Source organism: Heloderma suspectum, chromosome 3, assembly GCF_057233095.1.
Source record: "Heloderma suspectum isolate Gila_16-S chromosome 3, 16-S_ref, whole genome shotgun sequence".
In the NCBI taxonomy this organism is placed as follows: domain Eukaryota; kingdom Metazoa; phylum Chordata; class Lepidosauria; order Squamata; family Helodermatidae; genus Heloderma; species Heloderma suspectum.
Window position 1 is genome coordinate 37,736,425 of NC_139460.1, and position 21,432 is coordinate 37,757,856.

General features: G+C 43.8%; 1 protein-coding gene across 3 annotated transcripts in view; it reads left to right on the top strand.

Moving 5' to 3' along the window:
• The window catches only part of MTUS2 (microtubule associated scaffold protein 2), a 355,312-nt gene that overhangs the window by 201,184 nt on the left and 132,696 nt on the right, over nucleotides 1-21,432 (top strand). For all 3 annotated transcript variants that reach the window (XM_084841649.1, XM_084841650.1, XM_084841651.1), the window contains one exon: nucleotides 15,244-15,405. In XM_084841649.1, coding sequence (XP_084697775.1) covers nucleotides 15,244-15,405 — 162 coding nt within the window. The remainder of the gene's footprint in view (nucleotides 1-15,243; nucleotides 15,406-21,432) is intronic.

A 21,432-nucleotide genomic window follows, 5' to 3' on the forward strand; every position in this document is an offset into this window, starting at 1 on the left:
TCAGTTAATCAGATAGCTCCCAGAGAGAGCAGAGGTTGATCCAGTTACATGCACCTCTTAAGATGACCATGGTTGGCCCTGTTCTGGAATCCAGGTCCCGCATCCTTGTAAAGTAAATGCTGTAGGTGTTTAGAGCAGGGCCTTTTCTGTGGTGGCATAACAATGATGTATTCTGTTTCCTAAAAAGGCCTTCCAAGCTCTGTCATTATGTGATTTTGGGAGAACAGGCAAAACTTTGTCTTCTGCCAGATATTGTGAGACTGCAGCTACTATTTATTTAATATTTTTATTTCTTAAAGAAGATTACATTGCACTTAGAAAACACATTCCAGTGGCTGAATATGAGAGTATTGTGCCCTACTTCATTACAAGTAATATAAATGAGTAATATATATGCTAAAGTGAAGTACAGTATGTCAATCAATTGCAATCCTTCTTGCTCTTTTCTTTTTGACTGCTGCTGCTATTCTCGGGGGGGGGGGATTGTTGTGTACAGTTTTTTAAATAAATTTTACCTCCATGGATTTTGTATCTTGAATTTTATGTTTTCAGGATAGTACATTGCAGCTGCAATCCTATATGCAGTTAGGTGGGACTAAATTCCATTAAGCTCAATGGGGCTTACTTCTGAGAAGACATGTATAGGATTGCTCAGTGCCTTGAGTTATCTTTACAGTATAAAGGTAGGATAGAAACATAAAAATATATGTATATTCTACACCCAGGGTAAGGCAATGTCTCCTGAATCCATTGAGATTAATGCCACTGTCTTACTGTCGACTCTTTATTCAGTAGAGGTGATTTAAACTTGCCTGTTTGAGCAATTACCTAGGAAACTCAGTACATTTTGTTCAATTTTTGTACAATTTTGCACAGTTCTCCCTTAGTGCTATAGAAGTTTTGATGTAGGCATTTCACATATATAATTCCTACGGTCCTCTTACAGTGGATTGAATGAACTTCTGAAAATACCTGGATAATCTTGAAGATGTTACATTCTTTTGCACAGTCCTACAGAGACCTCATTTGTATGCTTATCAGAACTCCAGGATGCTGCTCAGCTGTTTGCCTGCAAATGTACATCCGTTTGCAATAATCACAGAGTGTGAACTCTGACTCAGAGAAATCAGTCACTGATATTAGCTGCCAACAGAATAAAATGATCAGTCCATTTTATCTCCTCCTTCCTTGTCAGAGCTCTGAGCCTTGGTCCCCGGAAAAGATACATTGAGCATTTCTTACTATTTTTCTTTTCTTTTTTACAACCTCCTTTTCATCCCTTCCTCCACTGCTACATCTCTAAAGTTATAAGATAATTCAGTATAGCCGTAATGACATGTGGGGATTCATGATGAGTGGCTGGTAAACTCAAAGGCTGAGCGGTGTTGATTTCAGAGAAGCGGTTTGATACACTTCAGGTTTGATTGTCCAAAGATGAATGCTGTATACTCAGTCTATATGCAGCAAAGTATACACCTGGCTCTCTTGCTCAGACCCAGGCCCTTTTATTTTAGGGATTGGAACCGATTTGCTCATTCAGATTGACTTCCTTCACTGGGAAGGCGAAAGGTATTCCAAATATAGGTTGGATCCAGATTTAAGTGTGATAAACTGGGCTGGGGGAGGTGGACTTCCCCTCCCCGTCTTCCCCATAACAGCCCCTCCAGCCCCCTGAAAATGCTACACATAGGGTCAGTGGTACAGAGTAAACAAACAGAATTGGTAAAGACCATCAAAAAGAAAGTTACAATACCGTGGTCATATTATCTGAGGCAAAAAATATGCCATATTCCAACTCTTGTACAAGGGAAAATGGAAGGAAAAAGATCAATAGGAAGAAGAGGAACATCATGGTTAAAGAATCTAAGGGAATGGTTCGGCTGTACTTCTATACAATTATTCAGAGCAGCGGTGTCAAAAACGAAAATAGCTGTAATGACAGCTAACCTCCAATTGGAGATGGCACCTTAAGAAGAAGAAGGGGTCAGTGGATTCTGCTGAATGGGGTCAACTATGGGTGTTGGGTGGGAAGGGGAATCCCTGAAAATCAGGGAGAGGCACTTCTGTGAATGGAGCCCTTCCATCCATAAAAGGCAGATACTGGATCCAACCCATGGAATTTTTGTGTGTGCATCAGAGCACCCGCATCCAGAACGAATCAGTACATCAGAGCCTATATTTGTAGCCCCCTCCCCTGCCCCTCCAATAGTTTGAATCAATTTCAGTAAGAGTACAGGCAGTCTTCAAGCTGTTTCATTCTTTTGCAAAAGAGCATGTTTGCAACTAGACATTTCTGCTGTATTTGTCGTTTGCCGTGTCTGGCATTAATTGAGTGGCGGGATGAATATTGAAAAGACACATTGTATAAAATAACAGCACTGCACAGAATTTGCAGCTGTACTAAATGATGTACAATATTTTACTGAGTAATGTAGTCATCCATATGAACAGTTAACACATGGGAAGTGGCTATACTTTCTGTCCTCCAGATAAGGATGGGGCAAACTTGGAATAGGTGACCTGGTGCCCTCCAAAAGTTTTGGACTACAACTCCCATGATTTCTGTCCATTGGCCACACTGGCTGGGGCGGATAGGTGTCATAGTTGAAAACATCTGGAAGGCAACACATTGACTTCTCCAGGAACGGACTATTAACATACATGTAAAACTGACATGGTTACAAACCAAATGGATTTCACCCCAAAACCTAGTTCATCAGCACTGTAGGAATTGAACTACAAGCATACAACTTTTATGCGTGCAGACTATGGATATCTATCCTTTGAAAATCCCCCCCCCCTTGGGGGGCCTGACAAATCCCCGCTGGTCACCTGGCTCAGCTTGCATTCCTGAGTCAAGATGTGGGCTTTTCCTGAAATCCAGTAACTTTGCATTTTTTTCTCGTCAATAAAAAGTCGCACAAATTGTGGCTGCAATTTGCATAGTTTTGCAAATTCCATCCATAATTTGCATAATTTGTGCAAATTGCACCTGCAATTTGCACAAATTAACCAAATTACAATCAGAATTTGTGCAGATTATGCAAATTGCAGGTGCAATTTGTGTAACTTTCTATTGATGGGGTGGGGGGACCCTGGAAAATCTGCAATCTGACCCAACTCGATGCAAATCAAGTTGGGCCAGCTCATGGGGAAGGGAGCTGAAGTCCGGGGGGTGGGGGGTGGAGCTGCTGAAAGCTCAGCAAATTCCATCCCCCAGACAGATTCCTCTGATATCCCTAGTGCAGACTCTCTCTACATGATCAGGAAGCTTGCCTGTTCAGGGTTCCTGATCACATGGAGAGAGCCTACGTGACTACACATTGTATGGATGTAGGCTCTGTACACACAGACCTGGTAGATGTGTGGAGGCTGGGACTGGAGAAAGCAGGAATTGTTCCACTCCCACTCCTTACATTCTTTCTACACTGCATTTGGAGATCTAAAGGGTTGTGTGTTTTTTTGTCTTGCTTTAGACCAATCTTTATAGACCAGCCTTCCTCAACTTGGTGCCTTCCAGATGTGTTGGACTGCAACTCCTATCATGCCATGCTGCCTGGGGACGATAGAATGTATAGGGCAAAACAACTGGAGGGCAACAGGTTGGGGAAAGGTATAGATTGAAAGAACCATAGGGCATTGTTGCTGTTGTAGTTGTTGGGACATTTCCTTTGATAAAACAAGCAGGTAGCTGCCTAGTTTTTCCAGTTACAAGGTAATCCCTGTGTCTATGTAGTGGCTCCAAACAAATTCTGAATGAAGGCTTCCCTCCAGTCACAATTCACTATGCTCCCCTTCTCTCACTCATACATGTCACATTTGGATTGAGAGGCACTTCTAGTAGAAGGGTGAGCAGGTGTGCTTAGCTGTTGACCTGGGGGCAGGGGGCACTGCACTAGTAATTTCCTGCACCTATTTTGCATGTTCAGCACATAAAACATATTCTGATAAGTTTAGAGGGGAAAATCAAGTGTAAGTGCCATGTGGCCTGTTTTGTTATTATGGGCTGCAAGCCAGCAGATTGCTAGGAACAGGGGTTGCAAAGCTACTTTAGCTTTTTTTAGTACTGTGCTGCAGGCATCTGTTCGTTAAAACCTTTGCACAGGGAAATGCAAATTTCTTTTTATTTTAAATATTTTCCTTTACAATACTGGCATAGAACTTGTATCTCTCAGTATTAAGCATGTTATTTTAAGCCACAGACACTTAATTCTTTATTATTGCAACATCCCATTGCTCTCGCCCACTCCCTGCCTGCCACCATATCTTTGAAACCTTATTGCGATCTTCCTTGGAACGGTCACTTCTGAAACAGAAATAATGTTTCCTTCCTGAGCTACTGCGAGGGCAGAGTCAAGATGGTTTGCCGCCTGAGGTGAAGGAGAAGATGATGCCTGCCCCCTCTTCAGTTCCATGGACAGAAGCCGACGAGAGTGGCAGCTGAATTTTACTTCAACCCTGGTGACAAGACAGCGTCCCCCACTGCACGGGAAGGCAGCAGGCTAGCTTAGGGGTTGCACAGCAGGCTGCACGGAGCAAGCAACTCTGTCCTTCAGCACCTTGCCACTGCTTGCTCACGGCTCTTCCTAGCTGCAGTGTGTGTGTGGTGCCTTGTTTGTTTATTTGTGTGTGTGGGGGGGTGCCTTTGTGTGGGTCTTTTTCGGAGCGCTACCAGTTTGCTTCTGTGAAATGGGTATGTTGTACTTTATGGAAACAAATATGTCATTTGGCATTTGAGGTTCAGCTCCCACCTCTGCCTCCTATTCAGTTTCTTGGCCAAGTTACTTATCTCTGAGCCTCATCCATTTGCCTTCTCTGAAATGGACTTGGAACAGTAAGCTGCAGGTTCAAAAGAGTGTTTTTGTGTTTTGAAGTTCAGACTTCAGCTCTGTTGTGTACTTAGGTTCTTGGGCGAGCTACTTTTCTTTTGGTCTCACCAGTTTGCCTTCTGGGAAATGGGTGTTTTGTGACTGACCATACACACCATGGCAGCCATTTTGTGAATGGGCAAGTGCACTTCCCATGGCAGGCATTTTGTGAGAGTGTACACAACTAGGGATGTACAGATTTTATAAAATCTGTTCCATCTGTGTTTCGCGGATTGTTAAGCGCCTTCTGTTTTGTCGTCGGCTCATTGACAGAATTGGATTTTTTCTAATTTCCCAAATTTGCACAAATTTGAAGATTTTCACTTGTGAAAGTGCACATATCTCCTCCAAATGTGCAACTCCCCCCCCCAATGCACCAATCCTCCCACAATGTGCATTTTCATGCTTTAGTCTATGGGGAAAATGTGCATTTTCAGATGATTTTTTAAAAAAAAAATATGTATTTTTCGATGGCTAAATTTGTGAAAATTTCTGGAAAATAAAAAAAACAGTCCAAATGTCCATTAAATCTGTGCAACTTGGGCAAAGATGGTCCACTGCGCAATCTGCAGGTCAGATTCATAGAAATCCAAACTCATCTGATTTTTTTGCAGATTTCTCTGACATCCCTCTCCACAACACTTCCTCAACATTCCAAATAGGCCAACTGATCCAAAAAGTTTGGGGACCCCTGGCCTAGCACTTGCTCACTTCCCACTCAAATAAATGCTACAGTGTGGCAGAGGCAGCAGCAGCATGAGTCACATGAGGACAGAGGGGAGCCTGGGCTGGTTGCTTCTCTGACTGCTGTCGATTAGTGTCAGGGTTGGATCGGAGCCCATAGAGCCCCAAAGCAGTTCTGATTCTGAGGAAGAGATAGAAACCATGGGAGAGGAACCCGCGTGCTGTTCAGAGGTGCCGCTGGAGGGAGAGTCCCTCCCTGTCACATTCAGGAGAGTGGTAGTGACCCTGGCAGGCAGGGGGAGGGACAACTGGAGCTTCAGGATGCTAGGCGCCGGCGAAGGGACAAGCCAGAGAAGGAGGGCGCCGAGAGGAGGCGCTCAGCCCGCTTGGCGCGATGTCAACAGCTGCGCCCCTATGCCCCATGGGAAAGGGGTGGACTTTCGCCTCCTAGCCCTTAAATCCAGAGGTTTCCCGCCTCTGTCCTCCAAACAGAGATCAACTGATTTCACTAAGGCTAGAAGCCTCTGGTAGGCAGTTCTCTAAAGTTTCCCTCATTAGGCTCATGCAGTTAGCATCTGTAAGCGTCATTAGGCTGAATAGAAATAAAGCCTTGGAAAAGAGCCCTGTCGTCTTGTGTGTTGATTCTGGCTACTTGAGGATTTCAGAAGGCAGCAAGGGCGCTCCTGACAGTTAGGGGCCTTCCCAACAGTGCAGACTGTGGAGCATTGGGAGCGAGTGGAGGCTGGTGACTCTGATGTCAATGGGGCAACGAATCTGCTCCAGCTTTCAGTCAGAACTCTAACGGAGCTGCCCAAGGCACAAAGTGGATTCACTGCCTCAATGTCATTGGTGCCACCAGCCTCCACTGTAGGGAGCAGAAGACTAGAGACGACAGACAGCCCAGGCCATGATCAAGCAAGCATTGCCACTGCCAGAGGACCAGCTCAGGCGCAGATGGGAACAGCAGAGGCGCTCAGGGGGAATAGCTGAGGGGAGTGGCTGAACAGCATGGCTTGTGGGGCTGCTGCCGCCACCCAGCATTCCCCACCTAAAATATCATCCTGAAACAAATTTGTCCTGTTTGATTCTAAATTAGGTTCTGGCTGCAATCTTTGGGCCAGTGACTTTCCAGATACATTTTCCATTAGCATACAAAGGCTAGGATCATGTATTTATTTATTTTGTTACATTTCTATCCCGCCTTTCTTCCAAGGATCCCAAGGTGGCCATAAAAATGGCTGCCTTCTTTGCCACACACTGGGGGCTGATCGCATCACTTTTCTAGAGATTGGATTCTAGATTCCTATGGTTCACCAGATCACTTTTAAAGCCATCTTATGAATGCTGAGCACTACCGCAGTTTGTTAGTAGTTCCTTCTTGCCACTATATTATCTTCAGCCTTCACCTCAAGATTTTCAATACCTTTGAATATAAAATGAAACAATTATTTTTAACACCTTCCCTTTCTGAGGATATTTGTTTTCCCTGTGTTGTATTTTCCATACACTGACCTGAAATACACATATTGACACCAATATCAGTTTGCATACAATGAGCATTTTCTAGTAGGTTTTTGCTTGGTACATATATAGGTCATATTTCAGTTAGCCTTTCTTCCTACAATAATGCATTGATTACCTAACATATTTGCTGTTTTCAGAGGGTAAGAGTTTTTATTCCAAGCTGCATTTCATGCTAAAAAGCTTGAAAAGATTTTTTTCTTCACCTCTTGATAATGAAAGAGCCCTTTCAGAAGAGATTATGTAACTTCCCCTGACACCTCATACTTCAAACAGAAGAATAACTTCCATGCTGGAAGCCTGCCAGATGTGTAAATTGAAATGTCCCCTGTATAATAAATTTCTCATAAGAAAATAACAGATAAGCATAGGCAGTTTCAATAATAAAAAAGATATTTGACATGTTCTATCTGGCAATTATTTTTATTTATTTATTTTTAAGTGTGATTTTAATGGTGGTGTTTTAATCTTTTTATTCTTTTACTGTTTTATCTTTTGTATTCACTGCTCCAAAATCTGTTTTGGATATGGAGCAATATACAAATACTGTAAATAAATACATCAGTAAATAAATTATTATTACGTTGCCTTCTTGAAGGCAACGTCTTCTATAAGTTGAATTTTAAGCTAAATTGATCAGACAGAGAGAACAAGAGAGAGAGAGAAATCTATAGGCAAGCTATCCAAATTAATGTAGTAATCAAAACTTCATGAATAATAAATACTAGTAAGATTATGTGGATAGTTTATTTGAGATGAGGTAGTGTTCTATGTCATTATTATCACATCAGCAGAAGTGGCATGTAGAGCTATAGAGTCCATAGCATAGAATCAGACTATCTGTAAGCTGTACATTCAGGTACAGTGAATTAATTGTGCATTGCCCCCTTAAGAACAGCCCAGCCTCCTGTTCTTCCCTGAGACTATGATAAACAGTGCTGCAGGCCTGTGTTAAGAGCCCTGCCAGGAAGCTGTATATAACCCTGTTTAAGAAATCTTTTATCTTACCAACACCTGAATAATCAGTATATGAATCAGTATATGCATTTACCAAGCAACACACACAACATGTGATACCTTTGAGGCCTGAGCCATTTAATATCACATCCTGCATGCTCAAGTACATGACCAGTGTGCCACATAAGCCGGGGCTGTGGTGTGTGGAGAGCCTACTATGCAGGCCCGCCATAGAATTTGAGAGGTAACTGGAGACCACATGGCTTAATAACTGCTAATTACTGTTAATTCATAATAAATTCTTAACATTCTGCAACAAAACACCCTTGTTTACATGTAAAAATTGTTTATTTCTGCTCCTGACTTTTCATGTGCCTGTGATTTTCCTGTTCCCCCTTGAACACAGCCAGTAATTTTCATTTTGAATTTTTAACGTGGCATATTATTTGAGTGAAGGTCAAATATGTTTGTAGGAATCCATGTAGACTTTAGATGCACTGCTTTTAATTAGAACCAACATGCAAGCAGCCTCCCTTTCAAACGAGAAGCAGACTTTATGATCATGTGTATCAGCCGTGTTGAACGTCTTTCAGCCTGAGAGCTGAATTTAATTTCAGAGAAACTCTTGAGGGCCACATTCCAGTGGTGGGTGGGGCCAAATGCAAAAGGGGCGGGGCAAAAATACTAGCATATATTATTTTAAACCTCTTAGGGCACAATCCTGTGGCCACTAGACAGTGGCTGGACAGTGTGGCGGAACCGCCCCATGGTTTTATTTGTTTAAACACAGAGTTAAAGGTTTATAGCTTCTCCATACATTGTAGTTTGCCTGGTGGGTGTGTGAGAATGTATGGAATGGTGTGAGTGGCTGAGCACCTGGGGCTGTGTGATTGGTCAGTGAGAGTGCTGACGGGAGGGGGAGTTAGAGTGAGTTAGAGTGAGTTAAGAGAGGCAATTGGATGACAGAGGAGGGATGAGAAGGGAGAGAGAGATTTGATCTTTTAGAGTAAACATCTCCGGGGGACAGGGAGAGGTGGTTAGTGGTTTGGGGCCTTAGTTTAGTATAGGTTAGGTTAAGGGAAATCTTTTGAAGTTCGATCTGTATAATAATCTAAATAAATTACTTTGATCCTTTTGCATCGAGTCTGTACTGAAGTCATCACTTATACTTATCTAGGGAGAAGTTTTAAAAGGGCACAATTCATACACACAAATAAGTAGAAACAAGTAGAAACAAAACAAGTATAAGAAAGTTAGTAAAAGTGGAAACCTGCGGTGGGTGGGAATAACCTGCCTAGGTTGAAGCAGAGACGAACCTCCCCCTCCCCCTCATCTTCTGGGACTGTAGGGTGAGTGGGATTTCGTCACAGACAGCCATAGGATTATTTGGTTTTCGGGAAGTGACCTTGGAGCCCGTGCTCTGAGGTTGGTTCTCAGAAAACCACCTTCCCACCCCCTCCCCTGCCACCTCGTAGGCAGTGCAGATCATCCTGGGCTCCGGGCTTGGAAGAGCAGCCCAAAGCGGGAGGAAAGGGGGCATTCCTGGGGGTGGGGAGGGGTGGGGACCTTGGAAGGGCTGTTACAATGCTTCCTATGTGTCGTCCAGCCACCGCCCCGCTCCCAAATGCTGCAGCTAGACAGCTGAAATCGTCTGTCTAGCCGCAAATGCAGGACAACCAGAGTGTGGAGGTGAAGATCCCCTCTGCACTCCGCCCGCCCTGCATTGGATAGGCAGTCAGCTCTGAGTTCGGAGGCAGCCACCTATCCCCACAGGACTGCTCCCTTACTGTCAGTAACTAAGCCTTAGGCATGTCGACCTTTTAGAATGACTTTTGTGCTTCCATTTAATCAAGAAATATGTTTTTCCCCCTATTTCAAAATAGATACCTTTCATGATAGAATTTAAAATTTTCAGAACCAAATTGAGGATTTTCCCCTGCTCCCAATTCCACAGGAAAGATGGATAAAATGACTGCCTCTTTTAAAAGATGGAAGGATTAGATTTCTAGTAATGTTATCATTTCTTCACAGCAAGTACATAAATAGCATTCTATTCCTTTCTTGTTAATGTGATGAAAGTATCCACAATAGTCTGCCTGTGGAATTCTGCATGCCACCTGCCTTTGCCTATTTTTCCTCCTTCTGTTGCAAATGTTTACGCCTGAAAACGCCGTCATCTCTCAGCCCACTTAGGCATCCAGTTTACTGCAATGCTGGCCTTTTTAGAAAATGTTTTTAAAAGACTGATTTCCATGTATATCCAAGGAGCATAGGAGGGATTATTTTCTAGGGTGGGAAACGCTGGAAGCAAAGAGAATATACAGGGGTTGTAGAAGGGTCAGAGAGATACAATAATAATAATAAAAACCCTGAGAGCTTCAGATTAAATAAATAAATAAGAGAATGAATTCAAAATGGATGTGCTGATTGAAGATTCTTCTTCTTCTTCTTCTTCTATTATTATTATTATTATTATTATTCATGCTGTAGTATTGGAAAATTATTGTAAGAGAAGATTGTGGACTGGAGGCTCAATCCTGAGAGGCTTTGCACTTTGCAATTTTTCCCCAATAGTGTAGTAGGACTGTAAAGTCACGTGCCAAGGAATGAATGTTTCCCTTTGCCGCAGCAAACACGAGCCCACTTCTTTTTCGTAAGCTGCTGCCTTAGGCAAAGCCAGTGGAGGCCGGTGGCTCCAGTGTCGGTGGGGCTGTGTATCTGCTCTGGGTTTCAGTCAGAACTCTAAAGGAGCTATCCAAGGTGCTAAACCCAAGCCCCCGAAATAGGTTCAGCACCTTGGATAGCTTCTTTAGCGTTCTGGTGGGTTCTGAGTGAAACCCACAGCCCCACTGACATCAGAGCCACCAGCTTCCACTGGGCAAAGCAAAAGCCCAGTTCCAGCACTCATCTAAAGCAGCCTCTTCATAAGCATGATGGGAAATGCATGCAGTCTCCTGCCAAGCCTAAGGGCCCAAATCAGACATAACTACAAGCCATGGCTTTTTTTTAAGAGCATAAGTGCATAACAGAACCTGGCCTGCCTAGTCCAGCATTCTGTTCCCACAGCGGCCAACCAGATGCCCTTGAGAAGCCCATATGCAGGACCTGAGTAGAGTAATACCCCTCCCACTCCAGCTCCCCAGGAACTGGTACTGGCGCACTGCCTCCAATATTGGACCTAGATGCCTTCCCCAACTTGGTGCCTTCCAGATGTTTTAGACTTCAACTCCCATCAGCCCCTGCCAGCATGGCCAATGAGCAGGAATGCTGAAACTTGTCATCCAAAACATCTGGAGGGCACCAGGTTGGGGAAGGCTGATCTATAGCCGTCGTAACTAGTAGCCATTGATAGCCTTTTCCTCCATGAATTTGTCCGTTGTTGTTGTTCAGTTGTTAAGTCGTGTCCGACTCTTCGTGACCCCATGGACCATAGCACGCCAGGCCTTCCTGTCCTCCGCTCTCTCCCAGAGTGTGCTCAAGTTCATATTCATTGCATCGGTGATGCTATCTAGCCATCTCATCCTCTGCCGTCCCCTTCCCCTTTTGCCTTCAGTCTTTCCCAGCATCAGGGTCTTTTCCAGTGAGTTTTCTCTTCGCATTAGGTGGCCAACCCAAAATATTTGAGCTTCAGCTTCAGTATCTGTCCTTCCAATGAGCAGTCAGGGTTGATTTCCTTTAGGATGGACTGATTGGACCTCCTTGCAGTCCAGGGGACTCGTAAGAGTCTTCTCCAGCACCACAGTTCGAAAGCATCAGTTCTTCAGCGCTCAGCCTTCCTTATAGTCCAGCTCTCACAGCCATACGTTACTACTGGGAAAACCATAGCTTTGATTATGCAGACCTTTGTCGGCAAGGTGATGTCTCTGCTTCTCACTATGCTGTCTAGGTTTGCCATAGCTTTCCTCCCAAGGAGCAAGCATCCTTTAATTTCATGGCTACAGTCACCATCTGCGGTGATCTTGGAACCCAAGAAAATAACATCTGTCACTGCTTCCATTTCTTCCCCTTCTATATGCCAGGAAGTGATGGGGCCAGATGCCATGATCTTCGTTTTGTTAATGTTGAGTTTCAAACCAGCTTTTGCACTCTCCACTTTCACCCTCAACAAGAGGCTCTTTAGATCCTCTTCACTTTCTGCCATTAGGGTGGTATCGTCTGCGTATCTGAGGTTGTTGATAATTCTCCCAGCAATCTTAATTCTGACCTGTGATTCATCCAACCCGGTGTTTCTCATGATGTACTCTGCATATAAGTTAAATAAGCAAGGCGACAATATGCAGCCTTGTCGTACTCCTTTCCCAATTTGGAACCAATTGGTTGTTCCATGTCTGGTTCTTACTGTTGCTTCTTGACCGTCGTACAGGTTTCTCAGGAGACAGGTAAGGTGGTCTGGTACTCCCATCTCTTAAGAATTTGCCAGAGTTTGTTGTGATCCACACAATCAAAGGCTTTAGCATAGTCAATGAAGCAGAAATAGACATTTTTCTGGAATTCTCTTGCTTTCTCCATGATCCAGTGAATGTTGGCGATTTGATCTCTAGTTCCTCTCCCTCTTCGGAACCCAGCTTATACTTCCGGTAGTTATGAATTTGTCCAGTCCCCTTTTAAATCCATCGAAGTTGGTGGCCATCGCTACATCTTGTGGTAGTGAATTATATAGTTCAACTATGTGCTGTGCATGAAGAAATGCTTCCTTTTATCTGTCCTAAATCTCCCACCAGTCTTGTCCTGATTCGCACATCACAACAACCCTAAAACACAGACACACACACACCCTGTGAATGAACAAGAATGAACGAGCAGGCTGCCTCTTGCCACCGGATCACTCCCACTGCAAGTGGGAGAGGCTAAACTCCCTGGGTTGTTTAGCATTGTGTGCAAACCAGGAACTCTGGATTGTTGGAGGAGAGATAACACAAAGTTAATTACAGAATTAAAACCTGGGTTCCAACTCTGGATTGTCTCTCCCACAACAACCCAGAGTTCCCAGTGCACACACAAAGCTAAACAAGCCAGGAATGGAGCATCTCTGGGTTGTTTAGCCCCTCCCATGTGCAGCAGGACTGATTTGGCAGTGGAAGCCAGCACGCTCACTCATTCTTACTCATTTCACAGTAACCCTGCATTGTTGTGACTGAGTTGTAGGGACACGTGAACTGGGCCATTAATGAGAGAGGAGGAGAACTATGCACTTTCTGCAAATCATGTGTAATTTTACATAGCTCTATCATATCACCTCTTGATCAGCTTTTTTTTATGGTAAAAAGCCCCAAACATGGTAACCTTTCCCCATAGAGGAATTGCTCCTGCTCCTTGATTGTTTTGCTTGCCTTTTTCTGCAACTTTCCCAGCCCTGTTATGAGCATGCATAAGCATTGTGCTCATGTCTTCCATACTCCACTTCCCCTGTCCTTTGCATGTGATGGAGGAGGTCTGCAACAAAGCACAGTTTCTTGTTTCATCTGAATATGGGTAACTGTGGTTTGCGCAAAACACAGTTTGTTCATGAACCAGAATATCAAACCTGAATTGTGTCCATGTATGATGTGGATGAATGCACAGACAATTCACACAGTCTCTCCCTCCCACCAACACACACACACTTATTTATAAAGGGGTGAGGAGGATTGCACAAAACATTCATGTGTATAGCCAAATCACACAATTCGTTGCAGGCATGGCAGAAGCGTGCATGTTCATACTGCAGTCCTGTGACTCTCGTTAAGCTGCTTTAGCTGACTTTTTGAACCAGGGGGCTGGTTCTCTTGTCTCATATATATTAACTGTCTAATCCTGAAACATGCCATGTGTTCATTTTACCCTTGCCCTGGTTACACAGCTGGGGTTGCCATCTTTCCTATTGTTTTCCTTTCAGATATTCTTTCTGTGGATAGGGTTGGACAAACAGTGGCCCATTTTAGAGGGCTCCATCTTGGCTCCTGGTCCTTTAACTTAAGTCTCTAAAACAGACTTAAGAAATATTCCTGCTGGCTCACTTAAAGAAGTGGTACCATGGGGGTTGCATCTAATGGGGTCGTTCCACTGATGGAAGTAGCTCCGTCAGCGAAACCAGGAGGGGGGCATGAAAATCCTGTTACACTAGCAGGTGCCAACTAGCGTGACTTTGGACTTAACCCATGCTGCCCTTTTCTACAACCTAGTACTCTTCAGTTAACTCTGATGTACTTTGAATGAAGGCAGGAAAAACCTCCAGGAGATGTGGTAATGCAGTGCCTGGGGAAGGTGTGTTAGTTAAGCTAACAAGGTTCTTAAGGTTCACTGCATAAATACTACAGGTAAAATATAGATGCTAAAACACAGTTCTTTTAATCTGAGGAAGGAGTGTTCCCTTCTGTATCTTTAAACCACAAAATGGGTTGTGGTATGCTGGGCACCCCACCCTCCACCCCAGATATCACATTCTGTTCTTAGCTGGTGAAACCCTTCAAATCAAGACAGATCTAACTATTTTCTGATTAGCCAACTACTCCAGATTGAATGCAGTTAAAGCCCTCTGCATGCAGTTAGAGTTCCCTTCATGTCTCCTACCAGATAGTGTGAGACTACAACACCTCGGCTCCCTTGCTAGCTCAGGGCCAAAACAGATGTGAGACAGCAGGACTTCTGTGATCTGATCAGATCTCCTGATTTTTTAGTTATTTAGTTATTTATTTGTTTGTTTTAAAGCAGCTGAGGGGCATGGGAGGAGAGAGATTTGGTTTTGATCACTGTATCAGTGCTGCAAAAGGTCTCATGCCATTTTCCTAATACAAATGACCCGCCCCCTTCCCAAAAGCTCCTATTACCCCTGCTAATGCAGGGAGGTGGAATACAGGTAATTGTACTGGGTGTGCATCCCAGCAAAGCTAATAGCTGCATTGGAGAGTGGCTAATTTAGGCTGGGAAAATGGTACCCAACTCTCCTGCTCTGAGCCCGTCCTCCCCTATGGATGCTTTAAAGCTGTTTTTTTTTTTAAGTCATGATATTTTTCACATCTATTCTGGTCCTCAGAAGACCAAGTAGAATGAAAATGAATACATTAGCCTTTTGACAAGTACAAGTGGTCCCCCTGAAGCACCTAAAACCTCATAGCTCTCCAAGTATTTAGGTGAAACAAACTTTTCCTCAAGTATTATAATTACAAGTACAGATTTAGCGAGTTGCATCTATTTTTTATGAAGTTCTAATTAGTGTGGTTTTGGTCTCCCACAGGTTCAAACTTTGGAAATGAAGAGCAAATCACTCCTAAGGCAGCTGAGCCTTCTAAAGAAGCACTCAAGGGGGCCAGCAGGACTCCACCGCAGGCATCAGCTAGCACAGCAGCTGCCCGCCGGAGTTTACTTCCATCACCGAAGACTGCCACAGCACCTACTGGTGAGTTTTTCCTGCATCCATTTCAGAGTGGATATAACACGCACATCCATATGCGTGTGTGTTCCTGGAATGTGCGTTACGGCTTGCTCCTAATTCTCAGGCGCTTAGATTCCTTTTATCCACAAGGCATCCGAATCTGTTATGAGATGTAGGTGGCAGCCAAATCCATTCTCATTTTGTAAATGTATTAGTTGCATTTCTTGGTGTTAAATGCATCCCGCCCTCCTGAATGCATGGGGCTTAGAATATTCAGCATCTGAGAAGCACAGATGTGTGTCATTCACATGAATCTATCTTTTATTCATTTTGGCATCTTGCCCTCTCCACAAATAGGGTTGTCAAGATGCAACTGGATCTGCCCTGGATCTTTAAATCCCTCTGATGCTTCACAAGATGAGGCAGCCATGGCTGCTCCCATCTGGTCCTGTTGTACACCCCGTCCTCCTCCTGCCATAACAAGTAAGACTCCAGATGTGCCACAATAGGCCGGGAAAGTGGGTGATGACACAATGGCAGGAAAGAGCCAAAGCTGTTTTATCCAGGGCTGGTTCCAGGTTTTTGTGGGCCCCAGGCCCTTCTCTGTGGTGGGTACCCAGAGGTGGTAGTGGGAGGGGGGGGTATCCTGCTATGGCCAAAAAGGAGGACCAGGTGGCAGTAGCTTTTTGCCAGATTCTTTTCAACAACAATACCTGCCTGCCCCCATCCTGATGTGTGGGCCTCAGCAGAGATAGCGATGTAGAGATACTGGGCAGATTCGCAACCTGGCAACTCTGCCCTCAAAGAGTCAGTAAGATTATGGCGCTTTATGTTTTGATGCTTAAAATTAAGTCCCAAAATTAACTATTTTAAGGCACAACAATACAAATTCAAATCCTAATGAATTTTTTAAATAATCAATCTAGAAATGGCATGTCCACCAGAGAGGGTGGCCATATGTCCTCTTTTACAGAGGAGAGTCCTCTATTGGAAGGGCTGCCAGAGGACTGTCCTTTATTTTAAAGGCATCCTTTATGCCTAGGGCTGTCCAGTCTAAGTCCAGTTTAAAGATAAAGACCCATCAGAAGGGAGAGCTGGGCCTTGAAGTTGCCCATCAACAGCAGCTGGACAGCAAACTGAGCCAGGCACACAAGTCACCTGGCCACAGTCATCTACACTGTGGTGAGGTGTACTATATTTCTAGTTAAATTTCTAAATTTGCATCAATATGTATGCATTTGCATATGCAAATTTTATGCATATCAGTATCTTCTTTTGTACTCTTTTTGTGGCCACTCTACCACCAGAAGGACACCTCTCTATGTAGATCTAACCATGAGTAAAGAACTAGCTCTGGCCAATACAGTGGTGATAAGCGTATGTAAGGCTATGAAAATCCTTAGTGAAGCCATGCCTGTCTTGTAAGGCAAGGGGGGACCTAATTTGTTTCAGCCACTCAGCCTTTCACAGAAATGTTACAGAGAACCACATGACACACTCCAAGATAGGACTGCGTGGCTCTTCGTATGCCCTGCTTCAGAGGGGAAGGATGAGTTGTAGTCTGTAATGGAAATATTCAAGTATGAAGACATCTGAAGATTTATCTTCTAGAGTACCCATGGGAGTGATCTGTCCATTTCCACTTGATTTAAAGGGCTATTTGTAATGGAAAACAACATCTCCACTGAACTTTAGATTTGGTTTTCACTGGTTGTAGTCCTTTATACAAACAGAAATCATGGCTTTAAAATAATAGACCATTACAGTATTTAACAGAAGACTTTTTGTGAACTTTCTGTTTACCTCCAGCCATCTAAACAGATTATGTTAAATAGATGGTATTTCATGTGACACTGTTTAGGTACACTAAACATGCCTTTTGGAAATCCAAATGAACAATGTCCTCAGTTCTTGTTCCTCCCTCAAACTCTACCTCACTGCTACTGCTGGTTTTACTTCTGAGTTCCATACATATTGATACACATTGGACACGCTTCTAAGTAATAGGTTTAGGGTGGGTCTTAGTAGCTACTAACTTTTGATGCTCCTTTCTGTTTTGATGCTTTAAGAGGCCTGAAATGGAACAGTCCAGGTTCCCCTTTGACATTTGCCTGGTGTGGTTTAGTCCCACATAGGTGTGGCTTTTGTTTGTTCTGTCTCTGAGTGCTGGTGCATAATAAAATCATAGAATCATAGAATAGAAGGGTTGGAAGGGGCCTATAAGACCCTCGAGTCCAACCCCCCACTCAATGCAGGAATCCAAGTCAGAGCATCCCTAACAGATAGATGTCCAGCCTCGTCTTGAATGCCTCCAGTGTGGGAGAGCCCACCACCTCCCTAGGTAATTGGCTCCATTGTCGTATTGCTCTAACAGTCAGGAAGTTTTTCCTGATGTTCAGCTGGAATCTGGCTTCCTGTAACTTTAGCCCATTATTCCGTGTCCTGCACTCTGGGATGATTGAGAAGAGATCCTGGCCTTCCTCTCTGTGACAACCTTTCAAGTACTTGAAGAGCGCTATCATATCTCCCCTCGGTCTTCTCTTCTCAAGGCTACACATGCCCAGTTCTTGCAGTCTCTGTTTATATGGCTTTGTTTCCAGTCCCCTGATCATCTTTGTTGCCCTCCTCTGAACCCTCTCGAGCTTGTCTGCATCCTTCTTAAAGTGCGGTGCCCAGAACTGGACACTACTCCAGCTGAGGCCTAACCAGTGATGAGTAGAACTAGTAGTTCCCAGGATTTGGAGCTATATGTCTATTAATGCAGCCCAAAATAGCATTTGCCTTTTTTGCAGCCACATCACATTGTTGGCTCATATTCAGCTTGTGATCAACAACAATTCCAAGATCTTTCTCACTTGTAGTATTGTTGAGCCAAGTATCCCCCATCTTGTAACTGTGCATTTGGTTTCCTTTTCCTAGGTGCATAACTTGGCATTTACCCTATTACATTTCATTCTGTTGCTTTCTGCCCAGCACTCCAGCCTGTCAAGATCACTTTGAATTCTGTTTCTGTCTTCCAGGGTATTAGCTATCCTGCCCAGTTTTGTGTCATCTGCAAATCTGATCAGCATTCCCTGCACCTCCTCCTCCAAGTCATTAATAAAAACGTTGAAGAGCACTGGGCCCAGGACTGAGCCCTGCGGTACCCCACTCGTTACCTCTCCCCAGTTTGAGAAGATCCCATTGAGAAGCACTCTTTGAGTCTGATTCTGTAGCCAACAGTGGATCCACCTGATAGTTGTTTCATCTAGCCCACTTCGAGCTAGTTTGCTCATCAGGATATCATGGGGCACTTTGTCGAAAGCTTTGCTGAAGTCAAGGTATATTATGTCCACAGCATTCCCACAGTCCACAAGGGAGGTTACCTGATCAAAAATTGAGATCAGATTCGACTGGCACAATTTGCTCTTGGCAAATCCATGTTGGCTTCAAGTAATCACTGCATTGTTTTCAAGGTGCTTACAGACTGATTGCTTTATCATCTGCTCCAGAATTTTCCCAGGGATTGATGTCAGACTGACTGGTCTGTAGTTCCCAAGTTCCTCTTTTTTGCCCTTTTTGAAGATAGGGACAACATTAGCCCTCCTCCAGTCACCTGGCACTTCACCTGTCCTCCATGATTTCTCAAAGATAATAGGCAGTGGTTCTGAGAGTTCTTCTGCCAGTTCCTTTATTACTCTAGGGTGCAGTTCATCTGGCCCTGGAGATTTGAACTCATTCAAAGTAATTATGTGTTCCTTGACCATATCCCTATCAATCTCAAGCTGCAATTCTGCCCCTTCAGCCTGTACTTCACCTTTGCCAGGGGGGTCATAGACCCTCTTTTGGGAGAAGACTGAGCCAAAGTAGGAACTGAGCACTTCTGCCTTTTTTTTTTTTGTCATTTGTTATCATTTTGCCATCCTTATTTAATAGCTGAACCACCATTTCTTTCCTCTGTCTTTTACTATGCATGTATCTGAAGAAAGCCTTTTTGTTGCTTTTAGCATCCCTCGCTAACCTCAGCTCGTTCTCAGCTTTAGCCTTCCTGACGCCATCCCTGCAATTTTGTGCTGCCTGCCTGTACTCTTCCTTTTAGCTTGTCCTTCCTTCTACTTCCTATATGTATCCTTGTTTGTTTTCAGGTCATCTCTAAGTTTTTCATGAAGCTACATTGGCTTCGTCTGTTGTCTTCCACCTTTTTTTCTTGTTGAAATTGTTTGTAATTGTGCCTTCAGAATTTCCTTTTTAAAAAACTCCCACCCATCTTGGACTCCTTTTCTTGTTAGAACCGCTTGCCATGGGACCTTACTTATCACTGTTCTGTAAAGTTGGCTTTCCTAAAATCCAGGGTATGCGTTTGGCTGCACTCAGCTTTTGCTTCCATTAGAATCAAGAACTCAAGTATAACATGGTCGCATTCCCCCAGAGTTCCTGTAATTGCTACTTTATCCACTAAATCATCTCTGTTGGTTAGGATCAGATCAAGGATAGCCGATCCTCTAGTTCCTTCCTCTACTTTCTGTAGGACGAAGTTATTCACCACACAAGTCAGAAATTTCCTGGAGGGGCCACGTTTTGCAGAATTTGTCTCCCAAGAAATATCGGGGGAATTGAAGTCCCCCATTACTACTACATCATGAGTGGTCAACCATCCGCACATGTGGTGGCTCATTTCCCTGTTACCCTCACCAGGTGTGGGTTGTTGTGACATGGTTAAGAAATCACCCAGCACTGCTACAGCAGAGCATGGTTTCTGGGTGGTTTATTAACCACCCAGCCACCGCCCTCACCACGTTCACACATCATGACAACAACGGGTGCCCGGCAAGGAGAATTAGGGAAATGAGCAGCATGAGACCAGCATGTGTGGGGGTGGTTAACAAGCCACTGTGGCTTATTAACCACCCTCATGTCATGCAAACCCAGTCTCTGCCTGTGTCCATGTTGGAGTGCCTTGAGGCAAGATAGTTGTCTTTCTAGGCATTGTGCCTAATAAAATGGAAGCTGTTTATGAGCCTACCCTTCTCTGCTTAGTGTTGATGTGAGAAGAGAAGCTATTGTGGCATGGAAGCTTGGGTGAGTCTTGTCACCCTGGGGAGCCGCAGGCAAAAAGGAAATATTATACTTACTTCAGTAATGCACTTCCGGTTGATACATACTTCAGAAAATGATGTCCAGTTCCCTTGTATTGTATTGTATTGTATAGTATTGTATTTATTTATTTATTAAACTCCTTACATGCCTCATAAAATAAATTTTTCTAGGCATTTTAAAACATAACAACAACAACAATGATAACAATAACAACACAATAAAATCAACAATATAAAACTAGTAAATGTGCCAACACAGCATAAAATACATTAGGTATAAGAGGTAAAACTACACTGCAGGGACTAAAATAATAAGACACAAAAATGCTAAAAGATGGGTTCAGCAACTTGGAAAGCACCTTTCACCACCTTGGGTAGCATCATTAGCATTTTGGTAACTGAAACCAGAGCTGTGCACAAATGGCCTCTCAAATTTCTCCAGCCTATTTGCGGGCAGAGAAATTGGGGGGACAATTTTGCCAAATTTCTCCTGGGAGGGGGGGAATTCTGAAACGGTTTTTCACAGATAGGGGTCACTATTGGCAGGGGTTGTAGCACAGGCTGTTTCCCTTTTTCCTAAAGATTTTTGTTCTGTTGCACTGCTTCTGGAGGTGGCAAAAGCATAAAATCTGTTGAGGCTTCCACTTTTCTAAGGGAGAATTTTGAATTCCTTTTGGTGGTATTTTTAACCTTACCTAATCACTGTGAGGTGGCTTAGGGTGCTGTGCATGTTTTCTCTCCCTAATAAACATCTTTCCATTGCTCTGCAGCCTCCCAGCCACTGCACTTCCTGAACTAAAAAACCCCCTTGGGAGGAATGGCCTCATGATGTCTTCCTCATGATGGCTTTAACTGAAGTGTGGGAAGCCAAGGAGGCTACAGGCTGCCACAGAGATTATTGTACAATGAATCTCTGTACACTCCTTGGCCACCTCATAAGTAAATTAAACTCCATGGCCACCTCATAGGTAAAGTA